The following is a 23,289-nucleotide window of genomic DNA, read 5'->3' on the forward strand; positions in this document are numbered from 1 at the left end:
CATGTAAATTCCTCTCAATTTCCTTTTGTTCTCACAAAAAAAAAATAATAATGCTTTGTAAAATGCAGCAACGGTGATGACAGGCTGCTCAGGCAGCGTCTTTGCTTCTTGGTCTTATCACCAATTTACAATTGGATGATCAATAACTTATATATTTGCAACACTGCAAAAGAAAGAAAATGTGTTTTTATGACCGTTGAGATCAAATAAGCTGAGAAACTTCTTCACAAGTCCATTTATTCTTTTTACAATATGTAAACAGTAACAAGACAGAGCTCAACACAAACATGCTCACAGGAAATATATGGCTGAAAAAGCAAAATATATTTATGTCTACTCAGATGGGCACATTTTTGATTGGATTTACATCTGCTTTGGGTAACTGGCTACACAAAGACTTCACTAGGAGCTGACATTCATGTGAAGAAGTTTCATTTCAAATATCTTTTCTCAACACATAGAAATGTGATTGCAATAAACATACTATAAAAACATGTAACACTATAAATATTGTTCAGGTATCTTCTTACAAAAGCTGTACAGTTTCCATTTTTTAGGCTTTTTAATAAATCAATTTTTTTTTCCATTTTAAATGTGTGGTTATATAACACAGAACTACAATACAAAACTGGTATGAAACCAAAACGCCACCACTGACATGAAGCAAACATGTTGGACTGAAATGTGTTTAAACCTGGACTACTCGACATTAAGCAAGTGTGGCTTAAACCAAAAGAAAAGGAAAAATAAATCAGTCTTAAGTATTTGTGATGGCACCATAATCATTGTGTATAATTGTTGAAGGCTGTTTCAAATGTTTTGTCTCACAATATGGAGAGCGATCAAACAGCAGCAAAGTCCAATGGAGCAGCAACGAAAGACAGACATGAAGAGATCATCCTGTGGGTTGATATAATCCGAGAAACAATGCAAAACTGTAGAATGAAAACATGTCACATCTCGAGACAGACTACTTTCACAGGATTAACTGACTTAAATGCAGATGTGGAAACTGAAAATGACAAGTGAACCGAAAACAGTCCAGTGACCACATATACAAATGGGAATGAAAGAGAGAAAGACAAAAAAAGTGATTTGTCGTCAAGGTGCAGGGCTTGAAGCACCAACTTCGAGGCCACCTGCCTCACATTCAGTCCACTGATGTGTCTGTAGTGTATCAGTTAGGTCACAGTGACACCAGAACTGTCCTTGTTTTTGTCAGTGTAGGTGGGAGAGTTGCTTTTTTCTGATATCGAGCCTGTGGCTGAGGTAACGGACTGCACAGCAGGAGAGTGGCCCGATGGTTTGACCGACGGTTCCGAGCTGGGCTCTGCCTCTGCTTCCTGCTGGGATGCCGTGGCTGGGAAAGAGCAAAAACCAACATGAGAGAGAAGACATTTTTTTACAAACTGACCATGGACAGGCAGAGAGGGTTTCAAATTCGAGATTACAACTCTTGAATTTCAAAAACGTCAGATTTTCCAAATCTGAGAAGAATACATCCTTTTCTGAGACAACAGGTTGCGTTCTCGCTCCCAGTTGAGGAAAACCGCACATACTGCGATAAACTGGCCAAGATGATAAACAAGTCGAATATGCCTATTTCAGATCGGAGCTTCCACAACATTCTACCGACTGGACCCAATCCATCCTAACACACACTCCAGGATAATGGGTGACAATTATTGCAAGTGACAATCTTTGAACGATCAACGTTCAAAGATTGTTGTAAGGGGAAAATCGGGACAATGAATCATGGAATGTGAACTGGGCTTAAGGAAGGATTGAACTATGACATCAGGTAGATGAATATGTCCATCTTCTCTATCTAAATCTAATGATTATTAGATTTACCTCAACTGATGCCTATAAAATATAATCCACTGCAAAAGTCACCTAATCTGTTTTGTACTGACCTCAGGAGTTCATTAGAGAAACACAACTGTAAGTGAGTCAGGAGTAAAGGTGTAGAGAAGTTCAAAGTCGGTTTAAGTTATAAAATAATAAGAAACCTGTGTCACTGCAGAGAAATGATTTTCCATCAATCTGAAGAGCATTAACCACAAATGCAGCTAAGAGATTCGTTGCAACTTTTAAAGAGCTGCAGAGATCCACAGATCTCATTGGTCGACGTACATAACAGAAAAATTCTGGCGGCAGCCTTATGTTGTGGGAATATTTTGCTTCATCAGATGGAAATTTGTGATCGCAATGTGACAAAGGATACGGACACTTTTGCAGACATTAGACATTAACTTTTTGAACAAGCTAAGATTGCTTGAAAGCTGCAGTAGCAACAGATGACACGTTTTAAAGGAGATTGAAAAACAGTAAAATTGCTTAAAACTGAGAGAATTCCTGTTTTACCCGACTGTGTGCAGGACTTCATGTGCTCAGGCCAGTGTGCTTGCTGACAGGGGTAATCACAGTAGCTGGTATTCCAGCAGCAGTAGAAGATGGCCTCCTTCCTGCAGTTGGCGCACCACTGTTTCTTTTTGGTTTCGTCCACCGCCTGCTGCTTCTCCAGCTCCATCTGTTTTTTCACCTCAGCAACCAAACGTTCCCGTTCCTGCTCAAGACTCTGCCTCATCTCAGCCATCGTCAGCTCTGCGTTCAAGTGGTAAGTTCAATATGAAACCATTTTATTTTCCATGTCTTAGAAAATACAAGGGAATCACATGATATCCATGCAGCCCTGGAAGCAAAAACCTACCCAGATTATGCTTCATCTCCGATAACTCCTGCTGATGAAGCCACTGGAGTTTTTCAATCTCTATCCTCAGCCGTCGAATCTGTAGCAAAAAAATAAAAACGATCAAGAAGTCAGTGGTGGTTAAAATTATTCCTGTTTAAGTAGGAAGAAGCAAATAATCTTTTGTTTTTAAAAGTCTTCAAAGCGCATTGGTAAAACATTTATTTTATAAAAACACAGAAGCAGTCATTAAACAAAACTGTTACACCCTAGAATTAACTGAGGCGCAGAAATACACTGAAACCATGTTCTTCTAAATTACGTAATCCAGCTGGGACATGTGGTCTTCTTTTCTTTACTACATTGCTTCGCTTATTTGATGACATTTACTGGCATTCATTCCTGCTATGGTCCCACCACAGACTTTAAGATTTTGGACTTTGACTGGGTCACTTCAACAACTCAGAATTAACTTAATCACTCATTTTTATCTGCCATGTTTTTACATATCCTGGCAAGATTTTGATAAATATATATATATATATATAAAACTCTTAATGTTTTCACTCTAGAAATACTTTCATATACAGAAGAGTTCATCATCGTTGAGACAGTGACAGACAGATGTACTTCTTGTCTTTCAGTTCATAAAATCCCAGTTTCAAAACCCAACAAGTATTTTTATTGTTTTGGTGGAATTAGTGGTTTTCGGGAGCAGAGAAGGAAGAATAAACTACATATTTTCTTCCCACCACTAAACACACAAGACCTCAGAGTTGCTTTTTTATTACTACAAGTTTCTTAAACAACTTTCAAAGAGGCATCAATATGAGAGGGAGGGATTACCTCAGCAATCGTGTTTCCTGATGTACTTTTAGAGAGATCGTTGTAAATTTCAGTCATTGTCCCTTTTATTGTGTCCATAATCTGCGAGAAAAATAATAAAGTTATACATTTTAAATACTTGCAAAGCAAATCCAGAGAACAGAGCAGAAACCTTATTTAGGTTTTAATATTTGTCTGTAAATATTAGAAAATGCATGTGAGGGATTCTAAACCGTGTATTAGAAGTATTGCTAATGGAAATTGCGACTTACTTTGTTGGTGTATTTGGCAATATCTGCTGCTACATCTGCTGAAACTGTGGGGATCTGCAAGTCTGCTGACACCAGAGACGACGCAGCAGATGTGATCTGTCCCGCTGTTGACGATGAGCTTTGAGCTGGATCTTTTTGTTGCACTACAGTTGATAAAGATTGAGAAATATTCAGAGAAATTAAACAACCTCAAATAGTTATTTAAGTTTTTTTGGTGCATAATCCCAGTGGTGTTTTTATATTACCTTTAGCGGCTTGTCTAGTCTGATAGCGAGTGCTGGAGGAGTTCTGCTGTGACTGCAGCTGGCTGCGCGTCTGACTCTGACCCTGCGTCTGGACACCCGACTGCTCCTCGTTCTGCTGCCTCTGGAGCTTCTGCACTTGCCATTTTTGCGACGACGTCTGTAACTTGGTGGGATTCCAAACCACCGCCTGCTGAACATGCTGAGCCGACTCTTTAGGAAGAAGCGGCCGCTGTTTTTTTACAGTTGTGGGTGCTGTGGATGTCGTGGAGCCAGAAGGTGGCGCAGTGGTAGATCCACTGGTGGTTGTGGAGGCGCTGGGCTGACCAGATGCTGCACTGGAAACAAGGTTGAGTGCTGCTGTGATGGACGGCTGCAGAGAGTCCTTCAGGTTGGAGGCAGCTTCTTGTGTCGGTGTAGCTGACGCAGCAGATGAAGACAGCTTACCTACACAAAAAACAAGAAAGAATAACTAGGACTGCTTAATAATTCACCGCACAGTCTGGATTTATAAAATCAGCATTTTAAACCCAAAGGATGTGGAAAAGCATCACAATTAAACCCTATTTGTAGAATGTAAGATGTATATTTTGCTTTTAATTGAGGGAGAAAGAGATCATTTTAAAAAGGAACCAAAGAGTGAGTTTGAAGTCAAACTGTTCCATTAACCTGGTTTGGTTTAATACTCAACAATAAATATTTTATGCAAATTTATGATGCAGACAGGCAACATCTGTGGAAGAAAATTACACTTTCCTGTTTTTCCTCCAGAGTTTAATCACAGGATTTGAGTCTTCTTCCAGCTTTCTCCACGTTCTGCCAAATCTAAGACTATTCTGATTTAAAAGCTAAGACCCAAGTGGAGTATGAAAAATGATGATGTCTGGCATTATAGCAAGCTTCACAAACTTCAATGTATTCCTTCTGTCCGTTGTTTTATTTAAGCCAGTTACTGTCGACAGAATTCAGCCAGCAATTAAAATTCCAGTTTTAAGCCAAACCACGATAAAAAAAACAATCATGCCCATAAGCTGATTGTAAATAATGAAACTTTAAACTGCTTAAACGTGGACTAAGACAGCTCAGGAGCAATATTCCTCTGCAGGTTTATTGCAGAGGCTGAATGACTGAGGTGAAACATTCAACAGACTTTGTTGCATCTGTGCATCATGAGGTTTGTTGCTTTGGCACAGTGTAATGATTACTAAACTAAGACTAAAAACTCCAGACTTTCACAACAAATTAAATTAAATTTTGAAAACTATAGGAAAATAGGAAAAGTTGCTTATACATTAGGATTTTGGCTAAAATGTTTCGTCTTAAAAACAGAAAATGGTTTCCATTTTCATTAATGTTTTAAACTAAATAAGATCTGCCATGTTAAGAAAAACTATGGAAATCATTCGCTTCTTGCTATCATACAAGTGCAAAAAAAAAGAAAAACTTGTATGATCAACATCTTTTTGCAAATTTCTTTCTCCCCATATTTCTCCTAAACTGATGAAGTAATAAAGCTGTTTTTATACATTTCAACAAAATAAAAACCAATGCACAAATAAAATCAGCTGAAAGATAGAACAGAACTTGGCTCTGAGGAAATCAAACAATTAATGGTAGTCTCTTGAAAATGTTGTCAGAGAATCACTTGAAAATCATATCTACAAATCCAAATGTACTTATTCTAACAAAGATAGTTTTATACAACATATCCAATCAAGGCATTCCAGCATCACTGTGAACATACAATAAAAAAAGCAAGAACCATGAGCAGCAGAGCAGACATGGCATAATCCTACCAATACTTCAGTTTAGGCTAATTTTTAACTTATCTTTTGTCCTAAAATGTGACAGAAACAGAGTACAACCTTAAAGTGGAAAAAGCCTCACCTTCCACCTTGGCAGTGTTGGACTCTTTAGTAGTTTTGGCAGCGGCGGAGCTCGGGTCTCTTCTCTGCCTCTTTGCGTCCCGTCCTCCATGTTCATCGCCCAGATCAATGACGAGCTCTCTCTCAGAATCAGAGTCCTGTTCAGCAGCAGCTGTTTTGCCCTCCTCTGGCGGTTTAGGCTTTTCAGTGACAAGTTGAGACTGAGGTGTCCTGGGCTTTTCCTGCAGATCCCTGTCTGGACCGTTGCAGCCCGGCTTCTCTTTGAGCAAAGGCTCGAGGGCAGCGGTTTTATCCCCCATCGCTGTGACTTCCTCCTTACACTCTCCCTCCGCACTCGCCTTTGACCTTTTTCTTTCTGCTTTCTCCTTGTCCTCGTGTGCAGAGTTCTTGGTCTGGTGTTCTTCATCACTGGGATATTCGCTGTCGCTGGAGTCAGATTTCTCCGAGTCCTCAGAGTCGCTATGGTCCACATCTTTATACACATCTTCGGAAATCTCGTTAATACCTGTGTAGGCAAATGTAAACTTCACAATTGTTGTAGTAAAACACACAAATACACAATCACTGAACTGAACTGGACTACATGTAATTGTCTGATTTAAACTGAACCCATTTCTATTGTAAAGTATCTTGAGATGATTGTTTCACACAAGGTACAGAGTCAGACTACAAAACTGTTAGCCAAAGATGATCAAAATCATTATTTTTATATATTTAACAAATCCAAATCCATGTTTCAAGCAGTTATAAAGTATATCGATATTTACCAAGCTGTGCCTTGCAGCTTTCAATGGTCTTATCCAGACTCCTGATGGGTCTCTTTGGAGTGGTGACAGTAGTGGGGGCTGCTTGTTGCTGCTGCTGCTGTTGCTGCACTGTCTCACTTAGTTCCTTCAGGTCCATTTCAGCCTTCACTCGATCTGAGTTAAACATAAATTGCAGGAGAACAGTCACGATTATCATGTCAGCCATGTACAGCCTTCCAAATCAGTAAACAAGATGTTTACTGTATTCCGATGGGAGTTTATGCAATAAATCCACACAAGACAAGTGCATAATTGTGGTGTAGGAAGAAAAGTTTTCATGGTATAAGATCTTATTTTATTTATTTTTACAAACAAAAATCTTGCAAGTGATGCATAGATGCAATCACCCTCCCAGAGTTCCAGCGGTAGGTCTTATCGGAGATGCGTCTATTAGCTTTCCGCATGTAGATAGTGGCATATTTGCTCATTCTGCTTTGTAAAATTACTCAGTCAGTCAGGTTGGATGGAGAATGTCTGTAGGCAAGTCAAGTCCTGTCAGTTTCCCAATTGGTTAAGATGTGTACTGCGATGGGACTGTGCCATTCTAAACTTATTTAGCTAAAATAAAGCCTCATGACCACAACAAAAAAGACAGAAAACAAGTAATGACGATAGTTTGATAAAATATTGTGAAGGCAGACTGAATGTTATTAGCATACATCTTAATGACACATGGGGTGCATCATATATATTTGTACTTAGAATAACACACAGTTTTACCAGTTCTGCTATTTCAGTAGGTGACTTCTGAATGCAGATGGTTGCACAGGATTTCATTTGGCCATACCAAGTAATAGGGAAGGAAAGCAATTTTTTGTTTTAATTTTTAAAAACATGCACCTCTTTGCATTGTTATTAAAATCCCAATTAAATACACCAATGTTCCCGGTTGCGATATGATAAAAACTTAAGAGACCAAGAGACTGAGTTATCCATCACAAATTCTACTTTATGCGTTACTGACCAAGGTTAAGGTTGAGGATGCCTCCAGTTCCTGCTGTCCTTTCCTGCTTAGGAACCAGTGCAGAGTTTATGGGTTTCGGACTGCTGCTCACACTAGCAGTTGGACCAGGCTTCCCCGATACAGGAGATGCTGTAATTATAAGATTTTGCTGAGTATTTCAAAATCGTCATCATGGCCGCCAAAGAAAAAGAAACTTGAAATATGATCTACCACTGCAGTCCATTGATTCCTCTCCAGTGCTGTAGTGTAGGGCAGGGTTCCTGCTCGGCTTCTCGGTTTCTTGCTCCCCATCGGACCCCGTGTGAACCGAGGAGTTGGTGCTCATTGGAGACCGAGGCATTTCCATCATTGAGGGCCGCCGGCTCATCCCGGTAGAACACTTGCTGAGGATCATCTTGGGAGAGGAAGTCATGTCAAAGTTGAAGCGAAGCTTGTCTGACTTCTCTGTTTTCACCGTCCCGGCATTGGGGTTGTTGGGGTCCACCAGCATCTGCAGCTGGTTGTTGGGTGTGTAGGGAGTGCGGAAGGGTGCGTAGTTAAAGATGCCAAATTTCTTGCGGATGTTTTCCACATAGACCTCCATCTCTTGCATGGCGCTGTTGAAAATGCTCTTTGTTTTCTTCACAGAGAAAGGGATTTCTTTGGACATCAGGTAGCAGTTGTTGATCGGAACCCAGGCGCTGAATGGACGACGAAAAAAAAGAATACATCAGCAACTTAGAAAAATGTATTAAACAATTCGCAACAAGAGCTGTTTCTCTTACCGATCATGTTGACCAAAGAAGCGTGCGTCTACTTGACCATCCTTTTCTCTGAGTGCTTTTGCCGGCCAAAAAGGAAAACCCTTCAGCTTAGCCCAAACCAGAGGATGAGGCTGACTCTATTGAAAACAAGGAAAAGTAATTCAATATAATTCTAATGTGTAAACTATGTAAATATGGTATTCAAGATAAAACAAAGACCTACACATGGCTCACAAAACCAGTTTTCCCTTTTTTGGCAAGAAGACAAATAGCACTCCGGACACACCTCAATCTCATTCATCTAAAAATGAATTTAAAAACAACATTAACAACACATTACTTATTTTTATTCTGTCCTTAATTTAGTGGAGAACTTTTACCTCATGTTCACAGATCTTGACAATGACCTTTGCAGTTGCTGTTAATTTATGATTACCTGCAGAAGAAATTGTAGTAACTTTATTTTTCTTTGGGGGTTTGCACAATAAAAGGAGTAGTTACAAATATTTATTAATGACAAATTGCCAAACCTCCATTATAGATGATGCAGTTGTGTAAGATCCATTTTATATCAGCAAGAAAAGCCTCAGTGCAGCCATACATTTTCTTTTTCACATTCTATCAAGAGGGAAAAATATATTTACATATGTAAGGACAATAAAACATTTTAGTGAAAAAAGTAGCATTTGGTAAAGCTGTCCCTTGTTTTGGGTACTTAAAAATGTGAGTACCTTTTCTATAGTACTTAGGTCCATAGGGTGGAAGATGTACTCTGCATAATCTGGATGCTGTTCCAGTGACACGGGTTTCTGAAATGGCTCTGTCTGCTCATTAAAGACAAGCATGGGACAACTGTTAAAGCCTGAACTTTGAAAGACTAACCTCCTGAAGCCACAGCAAACTTTGCAGCCACGTCCAAGACGCAGTTAAAATAAATTCAGATTTTATTGCAGTGGCATAATCCCACACTGAAAATTTTGTTGCAAGATTTTGAAGATATTTTTTTAAAACCTCCCTGATCCAGACTCTTAGTGGTGGGCAGCAGATAAGAGAAATGTATCAGTTTGTCACATTAAGTAACGGATTATTTCTTGAAAGTTTCTTGATATGTTGACCAAATGAAACTTAAATTCAAAGTGTACAGTTTGAACTTTTTGTGGTCCAGACTCAGTTTTATAGGAATTTTGTTTGAAAGAGAACTAAAACTTTAGTTTTACTGTGAGATTTTCTGCTCTATAGAGCGAGTATACTCCAACAAAACACTGGACTTGGATTGGGTTGTAAATCTTTCAGTATGAGACCATGCAACTGCAGTAAAAAAAAAAAAAAAAAAAAAAAAAAAAAAAAAAAAAAAAGAAAAATTGTAGGAATTTTTTAAAGCATAGTTTTCCCAGGGTGCTGTTTATTGCAGAATTTTCCAATATTATTTCAAAAATCTATATACAATACAATAAATAAAATGGCTTCCTTACCCCAGGCTGTTTGATTTTTTGGAGAGCAAATTTCAGTAAGTAGGAGAGTTGGTCTATTGTTAGCATTGTCATTGCTTTGCTCTGGGTTTCAATGCACTCAGCAACTGTTATTTTCTGAAAGAAGACAAAATGATGACAAGAATTATTGTTCAATCATAATAAACAAGCAAAGTTAAACTTTGTAAAGTTTATCCCACAGGACATCTCAGCTGACAATCTTAAAAAAAATAAACTAACCAGGTTTTTTGCAAATTCCCAGTTCATGGTATTCTTATAGCATCAGGTTGAAAAGCCTGATGCTGTAAGAAAATCCGAACTTTCACAAACTGAGTCGCAAATGCAGAGTGTAGCCAGGGGCATCACTGACACCCATCCCCAAAGGTTAAAGAAATAGTAAATAGCTTTCGAGTAATGCAAAACTAATTATTTAACAGATTACTTTCAAGTAAATAATTTAAATTAAACAGGAATCATCAAATATGGAAGTGGTAAAATGAAAAGTGATATAGAGATGAGACATAAGATTATAATTTTTATATTCGTATTTCATTACATCGTTTTATAAATATGCAAGCTGTCATAATATCAATCAGACATTAAGTACTTGTCCATTTTGAATTTTACTCAACAGGTTTTAAGGAAACTAAGAAATTGATCTAAATAAAAAAAAATTGCAACTCAAGCAATTAGAATATAGTTAAATATGTATTAGTACCGTAACTCCATTCAAAAGCCAAAACCCATTACAGATGTTACACACAGTGATACATTTCCAAACTCTCGCAATCCTCTCGAGGCTGTGGGATTCCCACCATACCTCTTTCTTCCACTCAGTTTTTTTGATAGAGAAGTGCTTCCCCAACCTTGGTCCTCCAGGCACACTGCTCTGCATGTTTTAGACGTTTCTCTGATTTAAACACACCTGATTCAGATGATTGCAGTTCAGTAAAAGCCCGATAGTAAGCCTGAACTGAAATTAAGGGAGCTGAAGCAGGGAAACATGCAGGGCAGTTCGCCTTAGAAAAACCTGGGGCGTAGTACAGCTACTGCCTGCAGGACTACACGATAACTTTTAAGTGAGTCGTCTTCCTCGTGTTTATGTAGGCCACTCTCATTAGCTATAATCATTCAAATAATACCTGAAAGTATCAGTGTGTGTATAATGAATTCATGTAATTGTAGGTTCTTACTTCATGATGATTATTTATTGAGCTGCACCTGAGTCTACGTTTGTCACGTTTTGTTATTTTGTGGAGATTTTCATTTTCTCTATTGTCAGGATGATGTACCATGGTGGGTCATTTGTCTCCATGTTTCGGCCTGCAACACAGGCTGAAGCAGGTCATTTCACTGACTTATGTCTTCACTGGGACACCTCATTTTTGTCAGCTGAGCCATTCTGAATCTAACAAGCATCTGCCTACGCCCACACCCACACACAAACACACGTCGTCTGTGCGATACCTCACATTCTGGACAGAACCAGTCGCCCTCGGGCTCGGCTGGTAGTTTGAGGCACTTGGCGTGGTACACCCTGGGGCAGAGCTCACAGCAGAGCACCTGACCCTCGCGGTGGCACAGCCAGCAGTAGAAGTCATTCCTGCCGTCCTGCGGTACAACATCAACAGGGTCTGTGGTGAGTGCTGGCTGCTTCATATAGTAAAAGGGACCATGTCTTAGCTCTGACTGAAATGCAGGCAAGAGAAACAGGGGGCAGGTTTCAAAAACACGCAGGAACACAAAAAAAGGTGCAATGCAACAGAAACAAGGTAGTATTCAGGTGAGGCAAGCAGGGTAAGCGGCACAGGGACAATAAAGGCAACAAAACCTACACAATAGTGATTTTTGCAAATTGGATAACAATAAATCAAATTGGGCGTCCCTTTTAAAAATATAAATAAATAGTTTGATTGTACTCATGGAGAATACAATTGATAAAATTTAACAGAGTCAAACCATAAACTATTTTGCCAAAAGTATTCATTCATGCATCCAAATTATCGCCACCGTGGCCACAGGTGTTTAAAATCCCGCATCTTTTCAGGCAGATTGCTTATACAAATTTTTGTGAAAGAATGGGCCGCTCTCAAGAGCTCGGTGAATTCCAGCAAAGTGCAATAACAAGATGCCACCTGCGCAATTGTACAAATTTTCAAGCGACACAATTAACTTGAATTGGTATAATAATAAAGTGGAAGAGATCAGGAATGACAGCAATTGAGCCAATAAGTTGTAGGACATGTAAAAATCGCATTACGGTGAAATGGTGAAGCATTCAGGGGATAAAGGTCAAATTTTCAGATGAGACACTTGAGTACAGAGCACCAAATTTCATGTGTCCTTCTATTAGCTGAAAACCTGTGTGTAGAGAGCTTCTTGGAACGGGATTCCCCATGATGAGAAGCTGTGTCCTAACCTTACATAATCAAGTGACATACTGAGAGTCAGTTCCTTTCACTGGGCAATGCTCATATTGAATAAACCTCCAATCTTTGTGGGGAAAAATCTGGGGATAGCCCCTTCCTGTTCCAACATGACTATACAAAGCAATGTCCAAAAATGAGTGAGTTCATGGAGGCCAATCAAGGTGTTCCTGACCTCAACCTGATAAAGCTTCTCAAGCTAGTGCAAGCTGCAGAAGTTGGGGCGGCATAGTGTTAAACTTTATGGATTAGAATTGGGATACCACTCAATGCCATGCGTTTCAAGGCATTTGAAAGAATACTTTTGGCAGTATAGTGAATTTAATTACCATCATATTGAGACAAAATATGCTCATCTCAGAGTAAAAACCAAAATATAAATAAATAGATACAATTATCAAAACAAAGTCAGTGTCTGAAATACGTGGTTATGTTTAAAATGCATTTAAGTCAAAACTCAATATGCACTATAAGTGACTTTTTATGCATTGCTATTGATCAGCAAAATATTTTTATTTCTCTCAGTTCTGCTGGTTGAGTTTGTTTACATGATGTTTATATTGATGTTCTTTCATGCCAAACATCTCTGCTGACTCTTTTAGGAAAATGAGGGACTGGACAACTTTTCTTCAATGACTCATTTCTGTTTGGATTCCTTTGCTATTTGTAGCACTAACGCAAGTATAGAGAAGTCTGATTCATCACTGTCAGGAAACCTATTCACCTCTGTGGGCTTTTCAACCAATCTTAAGTGCGAAGAAAGTACCACGTTGCTCAAACAGTTCAACTGGATAAATATTAGCATGAAAATTACAAGTTAATTAGCCAACAATTATTACACTCCAATGACTCATTGGAGTGTAATAAAGGATAATAAAGGATGAGTGCAATACTCATCCTTTGTAGTATGAGTATTGCACATGCTGACATTGTTATCATGGTACATGTTGCAGGCCTAATCAGCACACTGGACAAGTGAATTGAAAATAAGTTGGATTTAATCAAGATTATTTGTTTGGTTTTTGCTCTGAGAGAAAAAGGACTAGTGGAAGGGACTGGTCTAACAATATTTATGTTTTAAAATGTTACACAACACAAAGAAACTTCCAAATTAATGAAGAGAATTGTGTGTGTGACGATCTTTTCTAATCCTATAAAAGCAGCAGGCCATGCCTGAGTTTGCGATGAGCTTCCAGGAGCCTTACCTGGTCTTTGTTGTTACAATTCACGGCTCCTGGCTTTTTCTTTTTCTTAAGGGGGCTGGGTGACGTGTCTGAAGGAGAGTGTCCATTGGAGGAATGGGTGGGACTTGACACCTTTCGCTTCTGTGGTGCCACAGATCGTTCCGCTGAACCTGGTGCATCAGGTGCTGAGATGAAAAAGCTTGTGTCATTCGAATTGCACCACTTGTGGTATTAAAGTGGACAAGCTAGACCAAAAATAAATTCAGAAATGCTCCAATAGATCACTTCCATGACCCCGGAGTGCTGCAGTTGAGATTCTTCTGATTTTGCAACAGTCAGGCGTTTCAGATAAAAAATAGTTTTAATATCAGTCAAAATTAACCCAAGTAAATAGAAAAAACACAAAAGAGTTAGCCAAAGCAACATGGCTCTATATAAGGATATTTAGTGCCAATCCTTCTTAAATTTTGAATATAATGACAGTAACCATATTTTTGGGTTCAGTTTTAGTTGCTACACTCAAGTCTGCCTGAACTGCAGAACCAAGAAAACATGTATATCGGATCAGAAATTAAGAAAATTCTGCAAAGAAAAGTGGAAGGTAAGTGAAAAGTGTTTGAAGGAAATCTCTACGCTTAGAGAGCAGTAATTATTTCACATAGGGACAGCATAGTTTGGATAGTTAAGGTGAAATCATTTTGAAACAGCATTTTGTACTTACTTAAGTAAATCTCTCTGATATAACTCATTTGACGACTTATTACATCCGAGTACAACTAACAAGGCAATTAAGGTGAAAAAACCCCCAGACATTTATATCCTAACAACAAGAGCTAAGCAATATTTTAGTTTGCTTCTTTTATTGACGTAAAAATTTATTTCAATACCGTTTACATCACTGCAAGAGCAACCAAACATTTTAAATATAGTTAAATAAAGGAATGCCTGAAATCTTTGAGTACATAAATTAAAACAAATGCCGAAAAGGCTTCATCTAAGGTGAAGGGTGTGTGCTGATTCCTGATGGAAAAAGCCATACAGTCATAACATGTCACTGTTGCAGATCAGCATGCATTAACCTCTCAGAATCCGATAGGAAAATCCTGTTGTGTTCTTCGACACCGTCATGTTTGACTTCTGATAGGACATGCACGGCCTTAAGAGACTTACCTTTCGATCGCAGAGAAGCGTCCATCCCCTCTACCACATCCGGCTCTTTCTTTATCTCCTCCTCAGCCAGACTGCACAGCAACGAACACGAGCACACAGGAACACAGGAAGAGGGGCAAACACAGAGTCAGAGAGGGTGTTCAGAAACCACATCAGCTTTATCTGTAAACAAGTGGAACACCACCTAAGGCACTGGGTCCCAGAGGACCTGTCAACAGGGACTCTACCGATTTCCATCATTTTTTTACATCTCACCAGACTTGAACGCATCTTTGACTTTTAATGTGACGTTCGAACGCTTTCCACATTTTCAGCTACTATCAAGTCGGAAAATGTTCTTTATACTCCAACAGAGAGACCAGTAACAATCACCATGGCAACATTAAGTTCACAAATGGATGTTCACAACGACACATAGAACCTTTTAGCCAACATTACCGTGCATCCATGCTCATCAGAAGATGTCACAGGCGAAGTAAAATTGTGGCTCAACTGGGCCACGGCCTGTTTTGTTTATGACAATCGGCGAATAGACCTATAGTAACAAGAAGTCCAAAGGGAGCTGCCCCATGCGAAGAGGACAGCCTGTCGTTGTAATTAACAGTACATGCTTCTACCACCTTCCAAGCCCCTTCAGTAACAACAGCAGACTCTCTGGAGGATTTAGGCCTTTTCTTGGAGACCAGTCAGGTCATCTCAATATTCTTGAACAAAATCTTTACCAAATAATCCGTTTGGAATCCACCAGCTACAGAGATTCACTTTCGCAAAGCATACTCAACATAAAAGTCAAAACATTAACCTCTGAAAAAAAAAAAAAAAGTAAAAATAATCAACCTCACCCCCCCCCGTCTTTTCTTCTGCAAAGCATCTCGTTCCCTCTGTGGTTACAAAAAGCAGAATAAAAAGAGGGTTTGGCAATAAATGAGGGTCTTTGGCTCTTCTTTTGTCCAAGCAACACAGGGCCTCGTTCCAAGGATGTGCCCTTTATTCAAAAGACCAGGGAAAAAAGCCCTCCAGAGAACCCCTGACAGGTCACACACTCGATCAGTTAATAGCTCTGGCTGCTGCAGCTCTGGTTTCCAGTTGAATGATAGGGTTTCAGTCTGCAACTCGAATGCCCACAGTTGTGGGATGGTTTTATTTTCACTTGGAAAACTAAAACAATCCTCTCTATGCCTCTAGACTCCATTTTTATAGAGAAACTCTAGAGAAAGTTGGTTAAATTGCAGCTAGCTGTGGATATACAATGGATCTGTAAGCCCAAAAGCCTTGATATAATCAGATGAGCCAAAAGATAAGATTTGAGAGAAACAATTAAACCCAAACATAATGCAATCAGCCAGTAGTTACTTAAAATCATCTTTGTGGTTCTTCTCCTAAACAAAATGACCATTACTCAAACCATGAGACTTTAAAAATTAAGCAATTAGAGAAAGTTTATCAAACTGAAATAAAAACATTGAACAAAGTTTAAGATATGACACATGGAGATCTTGTTTCAGCTTGCCAGCTTTCTCAGAAGCGTGTACACACACACACACACACACACACACACCCCTTCAGGGCCTTCCTGTTCCGGACTGAGTGAACAAACGAGGCCCACATGAAAATAAGAGACGATAGCCGAGTCTCCACCGCAGCCCTGAAAAGGAGAGAAGGTTCGCCATTCTTCAGCAGAGCTGCACAACAACTTCGTTTTTAAAACCTTCTCAGAAACATTGTCAAGAAATTTCTGTAGCCACCAAAAAGACAAGATGAGCTGGAGTAAAAAGGGATCCAAAAGGGCTTTTTTTTCATATCAGGAAATAAGATCCATCAAGTAGCAAGCAGACGTAAGGCAAATAAATCCCCAGCAGAGAGTCAGATATATTCCAGAAAGATCAAATAAAAAAACGACACATACACTTTTCTCTTCTGCAAGTACTGTAGTACCTGATGGAGAAAAAGGAAACAACACTGAGTCACTGCCTTCAGATTCCACTCCTGTGAGAGACGAGCAGGGTTCTCTCGTCACAGAAAATGGAGGCCACAGCTTGCTACCCTCCCCCCCACTCTCCCCCATCCCCCACTCCAAGGCTGAGACTCGGGCACGGGCACATCCACGCAGGAGGACCGGCGAGAGATCTGTGGAGATTACAGTCCAACATTTCTGAAAAAATAAAGACGGTTGTGTCAGGACGAACCTTCACGAACCAATAACAGAAACAAGAGGGAAAACAACAGCGAGGAGGCACGAGAAAATCCAGCAGGACGAGAAGCACCGGTCTGGATTCTCCCACCCCCCACCTCTCCCAGTATGTCTTCGATCCTCTTCCTTCTCTCCTCTGTGTACATCACTGTCACAAAATAATTAGATGTCATTTTTTATGAAGGAGAGATGCAGAATGTGAAACCACAGTCAGATCCTGAAGAGCTCATTTCTATCCGTGTCGTAAGTGGCTTGTTAAATTCCTAAATATCTGATACAAAGCAATTTCAGAGTACAGAGATGATCCATCATGTCCGAAACAGTATGTTGGACTGAAACTCCAAATGAAAGCAACTTATTTGGTTCCACTGGTTAAAAAAGGAGCAACAAATAAGCATACGGAGCAGAATGCAACATAAAAGTAACAACAAAACCATTTTTCAGCATTACAACACAACTCAGAAGATCCAAAAACACCGAAGAGACCAAGTTTTCCAACCCACTAGTCACTAAATAAGTAAACAGTTCCTACATTTGATAAGATAATGCATTTATCTGCAATAGAAAAACGTATCACAACAATCTTCATTCTATCATACACAATAAATCCTGTATAAGAGAAAAATATTAGACCTGGATTTTTATATAAGGCTGTACAGGATGAATCAAAGATGGCTGTGGAATTTTCCAGAAGGCCCTTGCTCTCCCTGCCGGCGCTCCCTCCGATTGTCAATCTTTAACCTCAGCTCTTGCTGCAATTGGCTGGAAGGCCAACAGGCTGGAACGCCATTGGTCGGCCACACTGTGCCATACAGATCAGCGCAGGCTCCCCTCTTCCTCTTTAAAAAGCCTTTTTTGCTGCAATGCAGAGATTTTCCTCCTGCATTAGTCGGTTTTATTTTTCCCCTCTCGGTTTAGCTTATTCCCCATCCTAATAACGACAGCATAAAACTCTAAAAAAGGGGGATTTTAATCAAGGATTTGTGGGAGATTACATTTGTGCATATACAACTGTGATTTATGGCTCTACTATTCAACATCTGTCACCCTGTTGCCTCAGAAGGAGGCCCAGATTGGTTCCCCGACTTATCTCACTACCAGTGAGAAAATTACACGACATGCTTTCGGTACCTAATAATCAAGCCAGCAAAAGTCTGACTTTTGGTTTTGATTTTACAGTGTGAATTAGTCGCAGGCAAAGAACCCTATCTAATGTTTCCATTTTCAGGGTTTATGTAGATCAAAACTGCCTCATGTCAGCCCACAAGAAAAAGAGATCCCTCTTTGTTTCCCCCACGCAGCTGAGATTGCTATAAGGGTGCTACATGACGTAACATGGTGTTCTGCCTATGTTCTGATAAATACAGCATGACACAACGAAGCATTTGCTTACATTTTGAGCAATCTGTCTCATATTTTTTACATACATTTTTTTTTAAAGAAGTCATTTTGAGATCTTTGAATATAAAATAACCTCTTACCTTTGTCCGACTTCCTACATTGAATCTCTAGTTGAAGACAAACCTAGCTGGCTTTTTTGTTTATGTGTTCAAAGCTACAAAAAAATAGAAAGCAGCAAGAGTAGGACGAGAAAAGCAACCTAACAAAGATTAGATCCAATCACTGAAATTCTTCCTAAATCCTGTTCAGATGTTTAAATATTACATAATACAAAGATCCTCTTAAATCTTGTGTTGTTTCTTTGTCCTGGTGTCTGATCTGTAAAAGGGAGGGTAAAGTTCTTTCAACATGAGCTCTCTGAACACAAAATGGCCACTGTGTGTATGCGTGTGTGTCTGAGAGTGGAGGAAGCAGCTTCGCAGTACAGTTGAAGTCAGGGGCGGAAACCTCAAGGCCCATGACTCTAATAAGTCCTGTCTAATGTTTTTCAGCTCTAAAGATTAGCCTGGCGGGAAAGAGGGGTTCGAAAACAGGTTTGAAGCTGCAGTCATTCTTTGAGCAGGGTGAAGATTAGAAACTCCTGTGTCAACAAACAGAAAGTCATGCAGATTTCAGTTTCAGGATATATTAAACCGCTCTAAGTTTTGCCCTGAACTACCTTCCCTTCTTCCAAACTTGTATGATGCCACCTGCTCTTCCTCCCTGGGCCTGGCATGAGATAAGAAGCAAGAGCAGAGCAAGTATACTTGCACAGGGTACATAGTACCCCCATCCTGCCCATCCCCCTTGTTTCTCTGCCAGGCTACAACACGAGAGCAGCAGCAGAAGCAAGGAGATGAGAGTGCAACTTTTAGATCAAGCTCTCTTTTGCCTTGTACACAGTAAAAAGAAAAAGGATTTGCCATGGTGGGATCTGCCTGCTGTATGGCAGCCTGGCTGTCTGGGGCACACATGTGACCCTGAGACACAGAGAGAGAGCAAGGGTGAGAGTCGTTACCCAACCCCCCAACCCTAAAAACCCCTGTGGAAGGCGCAGAGGCCTGACGAGGCCTCCAATCCAGCCCAGCTCCTCCTCCTCTTCCTCCTGCTGCACACTAAGCTGACTTTAAAGGTGTGCACATTCATCATGAGAAACCCCACAAGTCAGCACGACAACAAAAAAGGAAGCCATGTTGCTATCAGACGGCTGAGATAAAAAAGACAGAGCTTACCTCTGTGGATGCATGGCTGCCTGACACAATGTTATGTCAACACTTATAAAACATGGAGGACACTCTCAGCCCTCAGCCGGGGAAGGCTCCGCTCTTCAGGCACGGCGATCAGGCCCCGGCGATGTTAGCCAGATCCTGACTGGTCGCCTCCCTCGCAGGCGAGATACAACGCCGCGCCTGATTGGCCGAAATGTTTCCTGAGTAATTATCTTTGTTCAGTGCAGGCAGGGGCAGCTCTGTGAGAGTCAGAGGCAAGGGAAGAAAAATGAGCACAGAGCTAGGTCTAAATCTACACAAATATATGATTAAGAGGAGCATTTTTGACATACAAACCCTTTGTGAGAGTGTTCTGAAGCGTCCAGGAGGAGAATCTGTCGGCAGCTCTCTCAGTGGAAGATTAAAAGAGTGAAACTGTCAGCCTGTGGAGTGTTAGGAGCAGGACACCATGGCTTCCCTGAACAAGCCTCCATTTTTTATGTGGAGAGGGCCTTTGTTTAAACTCCTCCCTCCCACTCTGCTTCCTCTAGACTCGGAGGGGGGGGAGAAGAAGCTACTGCTCTGCACCTATTAAGAATGCAAAAAGGGGGAATTAAGCCGCAAGTGATAAATGATCTACACAGGCTTATGCTACAGTTTGTTGTGAAGGGCATCAAATAAACTAACATGACATTTAAATGCTAATGGTTGATTAATTTGGTTTTTTTTTTTACTTATTTTTGTCGCCTCTTTGGGACTTCAGGACATTTCCACCCGGCTGTAATGTCTGTTTAATGATGACATAGCCAAAAAAGCATTTTAATGGTGGTCAGATCACATACATTGTAGATATAAATCCCAATAAAAACCTTACACAGAGTGGTATATTTCAAACAGTTCTTTAATTTAATTTTGATTATAATAGTCTACAGCTAATAAAACCCTCAAATGAAGTCTCTTGCAACAATACATTACAGCAACAATCCATTGTCTACACCCACTTATCATTTCAGGGCTGTGGGGGGGTGGTGCCTCTCTCTTACTGTCATTGGGCAAGAGGTGAGCTTCTCTCTGTGGATATATCAGTGATCCATCACAAGTACACACAAAATTAACCACCAATAACTCTGCTCATTTAGAGAGACTAATTTACATGCATGCATGTTTTTAGACGGTGGAAAGAACCTGAAGAAGCCAGAGGGAGCACTCAAACTTCATGCAAAAGGAGGCTGGGATTTGAACCAAACCCATTATTGTAAAATTTTAGTGCGAACAACTGTTCTACCAAACAGGTCTACATACAACCCATAAAAAAGCGTGTTACTGAGAAGCATATTCACATATTGTGAAGTATATTCATTCAGATTTTTTTTTTTTGCTTTTTTATACTTTAAGTGAAAACTAACATTTATTTTATTTATGTATTTGCTAATATATTTATTATTCAAAACTTTTCGATGTCCAATGTTTATATATATTGGCACTATATATTGTTTGCAATGTAATATTTTAGGTTTTAATCACCGTTTGGATGTTAAACATTTAGTAGTTATTGTTTTTCAAACATTTCCTATTTATTTTCTGTTTCCTCATCCCCCATGACTTGATTGTCATGGGGGATGTCATTTGTTATTCTTTTATTAAATATTTGTAGTGCTTTTTAGTTCATAAGTTTTCAACCTGAGAAAATAAGACTTGTGTTATTGGAAAATAGGGAATAATTGTTTGACAGATACTCCCCGAATTGTTGCAAGGTATGTAAATAACATAAAACATTAAGAAAATGAAAGATTGTTCCATAAATAACAGGTTTAAGTATGCCTGGTCAATCATATTATTAAGGCTTCTTCGTATCTACACTAAGACAACTGAGGCCTACATTTAAAAATTCTAGAAAATAAGAAAATTTCAGCGCCCAACGTGGGGCTCGAACCCACGACCCTGAGATTAAGAGTCTCATGCTCTACCGACTGAGCTAGCCGGGCTGCGGCTTTTAGAAAAACAGGCGATACTTTTCCTGCACAAACCATCAGGCGTTGTAGCATGCATCTAATGCCGCCCTCTACTGTTTACACGCGATTCCTTCGAGTGAAATACTTTTATAGCGAAAATAAAATGTAGTATTTGTTGCATATATTCGGCTATAAGTTTAATTTCAAGACAAAGTACGAAGGACAAATTAATAATATTGTAGTTTATTGATAAATCGTGACTCCTTTTTAAAATAAACTAAGTAACGGTTGGTTGAAACTAATTGTGAGCAGTTAGTGTGCTTGGTAGCTAGATGTGCTACGTACGTCTATTCCGTAACATTTACACTGCCCATAACTTTGGACAGTAATGGGATTAAAATACTACATCTAAACTGATTAATCTTCATGTATCTTCATAAATTCTGAAAAATTTGCATAAAACCTGTTAAAAATGTAAATTGACGTACCTCTCAGGCGACACCAATGTAATGCCGACACGAGGGCAACTTCCGGTCACTGTACCAAAGGATAAAAAAAGCGGAGTGACTAAAAGAAGAATCTATGAAAAATAGCAAAAAATTGTTCTTCACTACATCAAAATATTTTTATTCAAATAGAAATAAAACATTATAATCCAAAAAATTGTCAATAATTGTGAAATGGAAAGGGAAAAGCACATTTACAACTAAAATCTGAAAAATCTTCCTGCAATACCAATTCGCAACATAGGCCATCTCAGCCTACTACAGACGGCAAACAGGTCTGGTCCATATCCAAATCCATCCAATCTGATCCAAAGTGTATTCAGTCCAATTCATACAAGTCCTATTTAAACTACAAAAAAACAGATTTAAACTGATATTGTGTGCAAATTGTTAAATGACATCAAATTGCATATTAATGCAATACATTTACATTTGATAAATAAAAAAGATAAATGTCAATGACGTATCCATCTAAGCAAAGAAACATGTTTTATCAATTAGGCTCTTTGATGCAATCTCCCCTCCTGAGAATTGTAGGTGACATTTGAGTTGACAAAATACAATTTGAAGATATGAAAAACCTCACAGGACAACCTGATCAATCTACTTTGACAACTTGAGGTCATAAACAAATATGCACCAGGCTAGGCATACTTTTTATGTGGCATAATTCTAAAGGAAGAATATAAAACTTCCTTTCACATTCTTATGTAAGGAATTATTGCCAGCAGTAATTCAAAAATAATGAGTTTGTGCTTCAGCAACAAAAAACCTGTTTTAAAGGAAAACTGCATCAAGATGACAAAAGACAACTGCAATCTTAAAATGATACAACAATAGTGTTTTCAGAAAGAGGCTTTTTCAGATTTGCTGTGATATCTATGGCGACATGATATAATTCTTGCACAGCAGCTAAGACAACTTTCAAGAAACTTCATTTATTATATTTCAATTCCTTTTGGAGTGTACAAAGTATTTATGAATTCAATAGACAACTATTCTCTTTAGAAGAATAGTCTGTTATTTTTACATAGAGTATGATGTCAAAACTATAGAAGATAATTAGGACCAGATTAAAGTCAGAATTCAGATTTCTTTCTACGTATTCTGACGTTAACAGGTCACGTAAAATGTCATTTGAATCCATTGTGACCCTCCCGATTCTCCTTACAGCTCTCTCATTAAAGATAGTTACTCGGAGGTGCCATCTGAATTAAAATCTGAATTCTGAGAGGGGGGTGAATATCAGGATTCTGAGATTAGATAAAGTAAAAAATATAAAACAATCAGTAGCTCTAATTCACTTTCGTACTAACCTGACCGTTATCTCTTCACTTTCAAAAACATTAGAACGCAGGACGTGTACGTGAAGT

The 23,289-nt window shown here is 39.2% G+C and overlaps 1 protein-coding gene and 1 non-coding gene across 3 annotated transcripts; both read right to left on the reverse strand.

Annotated features, from left to right (window-relative positions):
- Positions 1-220: 220 nt before the first annotated feature.
- On the reverse strand, positions 221-21,947 carry LOC129370278 (MYND-type zinc finger-containing chromatin reader ZMYND8-like). 2 transcript variants are annotated; one of them, XM_055046142.1, is made up of 22 exons: positions 21,899-21,947; positions 19,816-20,046; positions 19,483-19,718; positions 14,680-14,750; positions 13,531-13,694; positions 11,367-11,588; positions 9,903-10,016; positions 9,162-9,254; positions 8,961-9,048; positions 8,811-8,866; positions 8,654-8,731; positions 8,452-8,567; positions 7,898-8,367; positions 7,688-7,816; positions 6,685-6,837; positions 5,919-6,422; positions 4,035-4,478; positions 3,790-3,932; positions 3,539-3,619; positions 2,714-2,792; positions 2,368-2,607; positions 221-1,360 (listed from the first exon to the last, which is right to left on the reverse strand). In XM_055046142.1, the coding sequence occupies exons 3-22, from the start codon at positions 19,494-19,496 to the stop codon at positions 1,182-1,184; spliced, it is 3,438 nt and encodes a 1,145-aa protein (XP_054902117.1). In that variant the 5' UTR covers positions 19,497-19,718; positions 19,816-20,046; positions 21,899-21,947; the 3' UTR covers positions 221-1,181. The 2 variants fall into 2 exon arrangements, with proteins under 2 accessions (XP_054902117.1, XP_054902116.1); XM_055046141.1 differs by lacking the exons at positions 19,483-19,718; positions 19,816-20,046; positions 21,899-21,947 and adding an exon at positions 16,238-16,579.
- trnak-cuu (transfer RNA lysine (anticodon CUU)) lies at positions 21,371-21,443 on the reverse strand. Its single transcript has one exon. It is a non-coding gene; the product is annotated as a tRNA-Lys (tRNA).
- Positions 21,948-23,289: the final 1,342 nt, after the last annotated feature.

This window comes from Poeciliopsis prolifica, unplaced genomic scaffold, assembly GCF_027474105.1.
Source record: "Poeciliopsis prolifica strain line A6 unplaced genomic scaffold, Auburn_PproV2 SCAFFOLD023, whole genome shotgun sequence".
Lineage (NCBI taxonomy): Eukaryota > Metazoa > Chordata > Actinopteri > Cyprinodontiformes > Poeciliidae > Poeciliopsis > Poeciliopsis prolifica.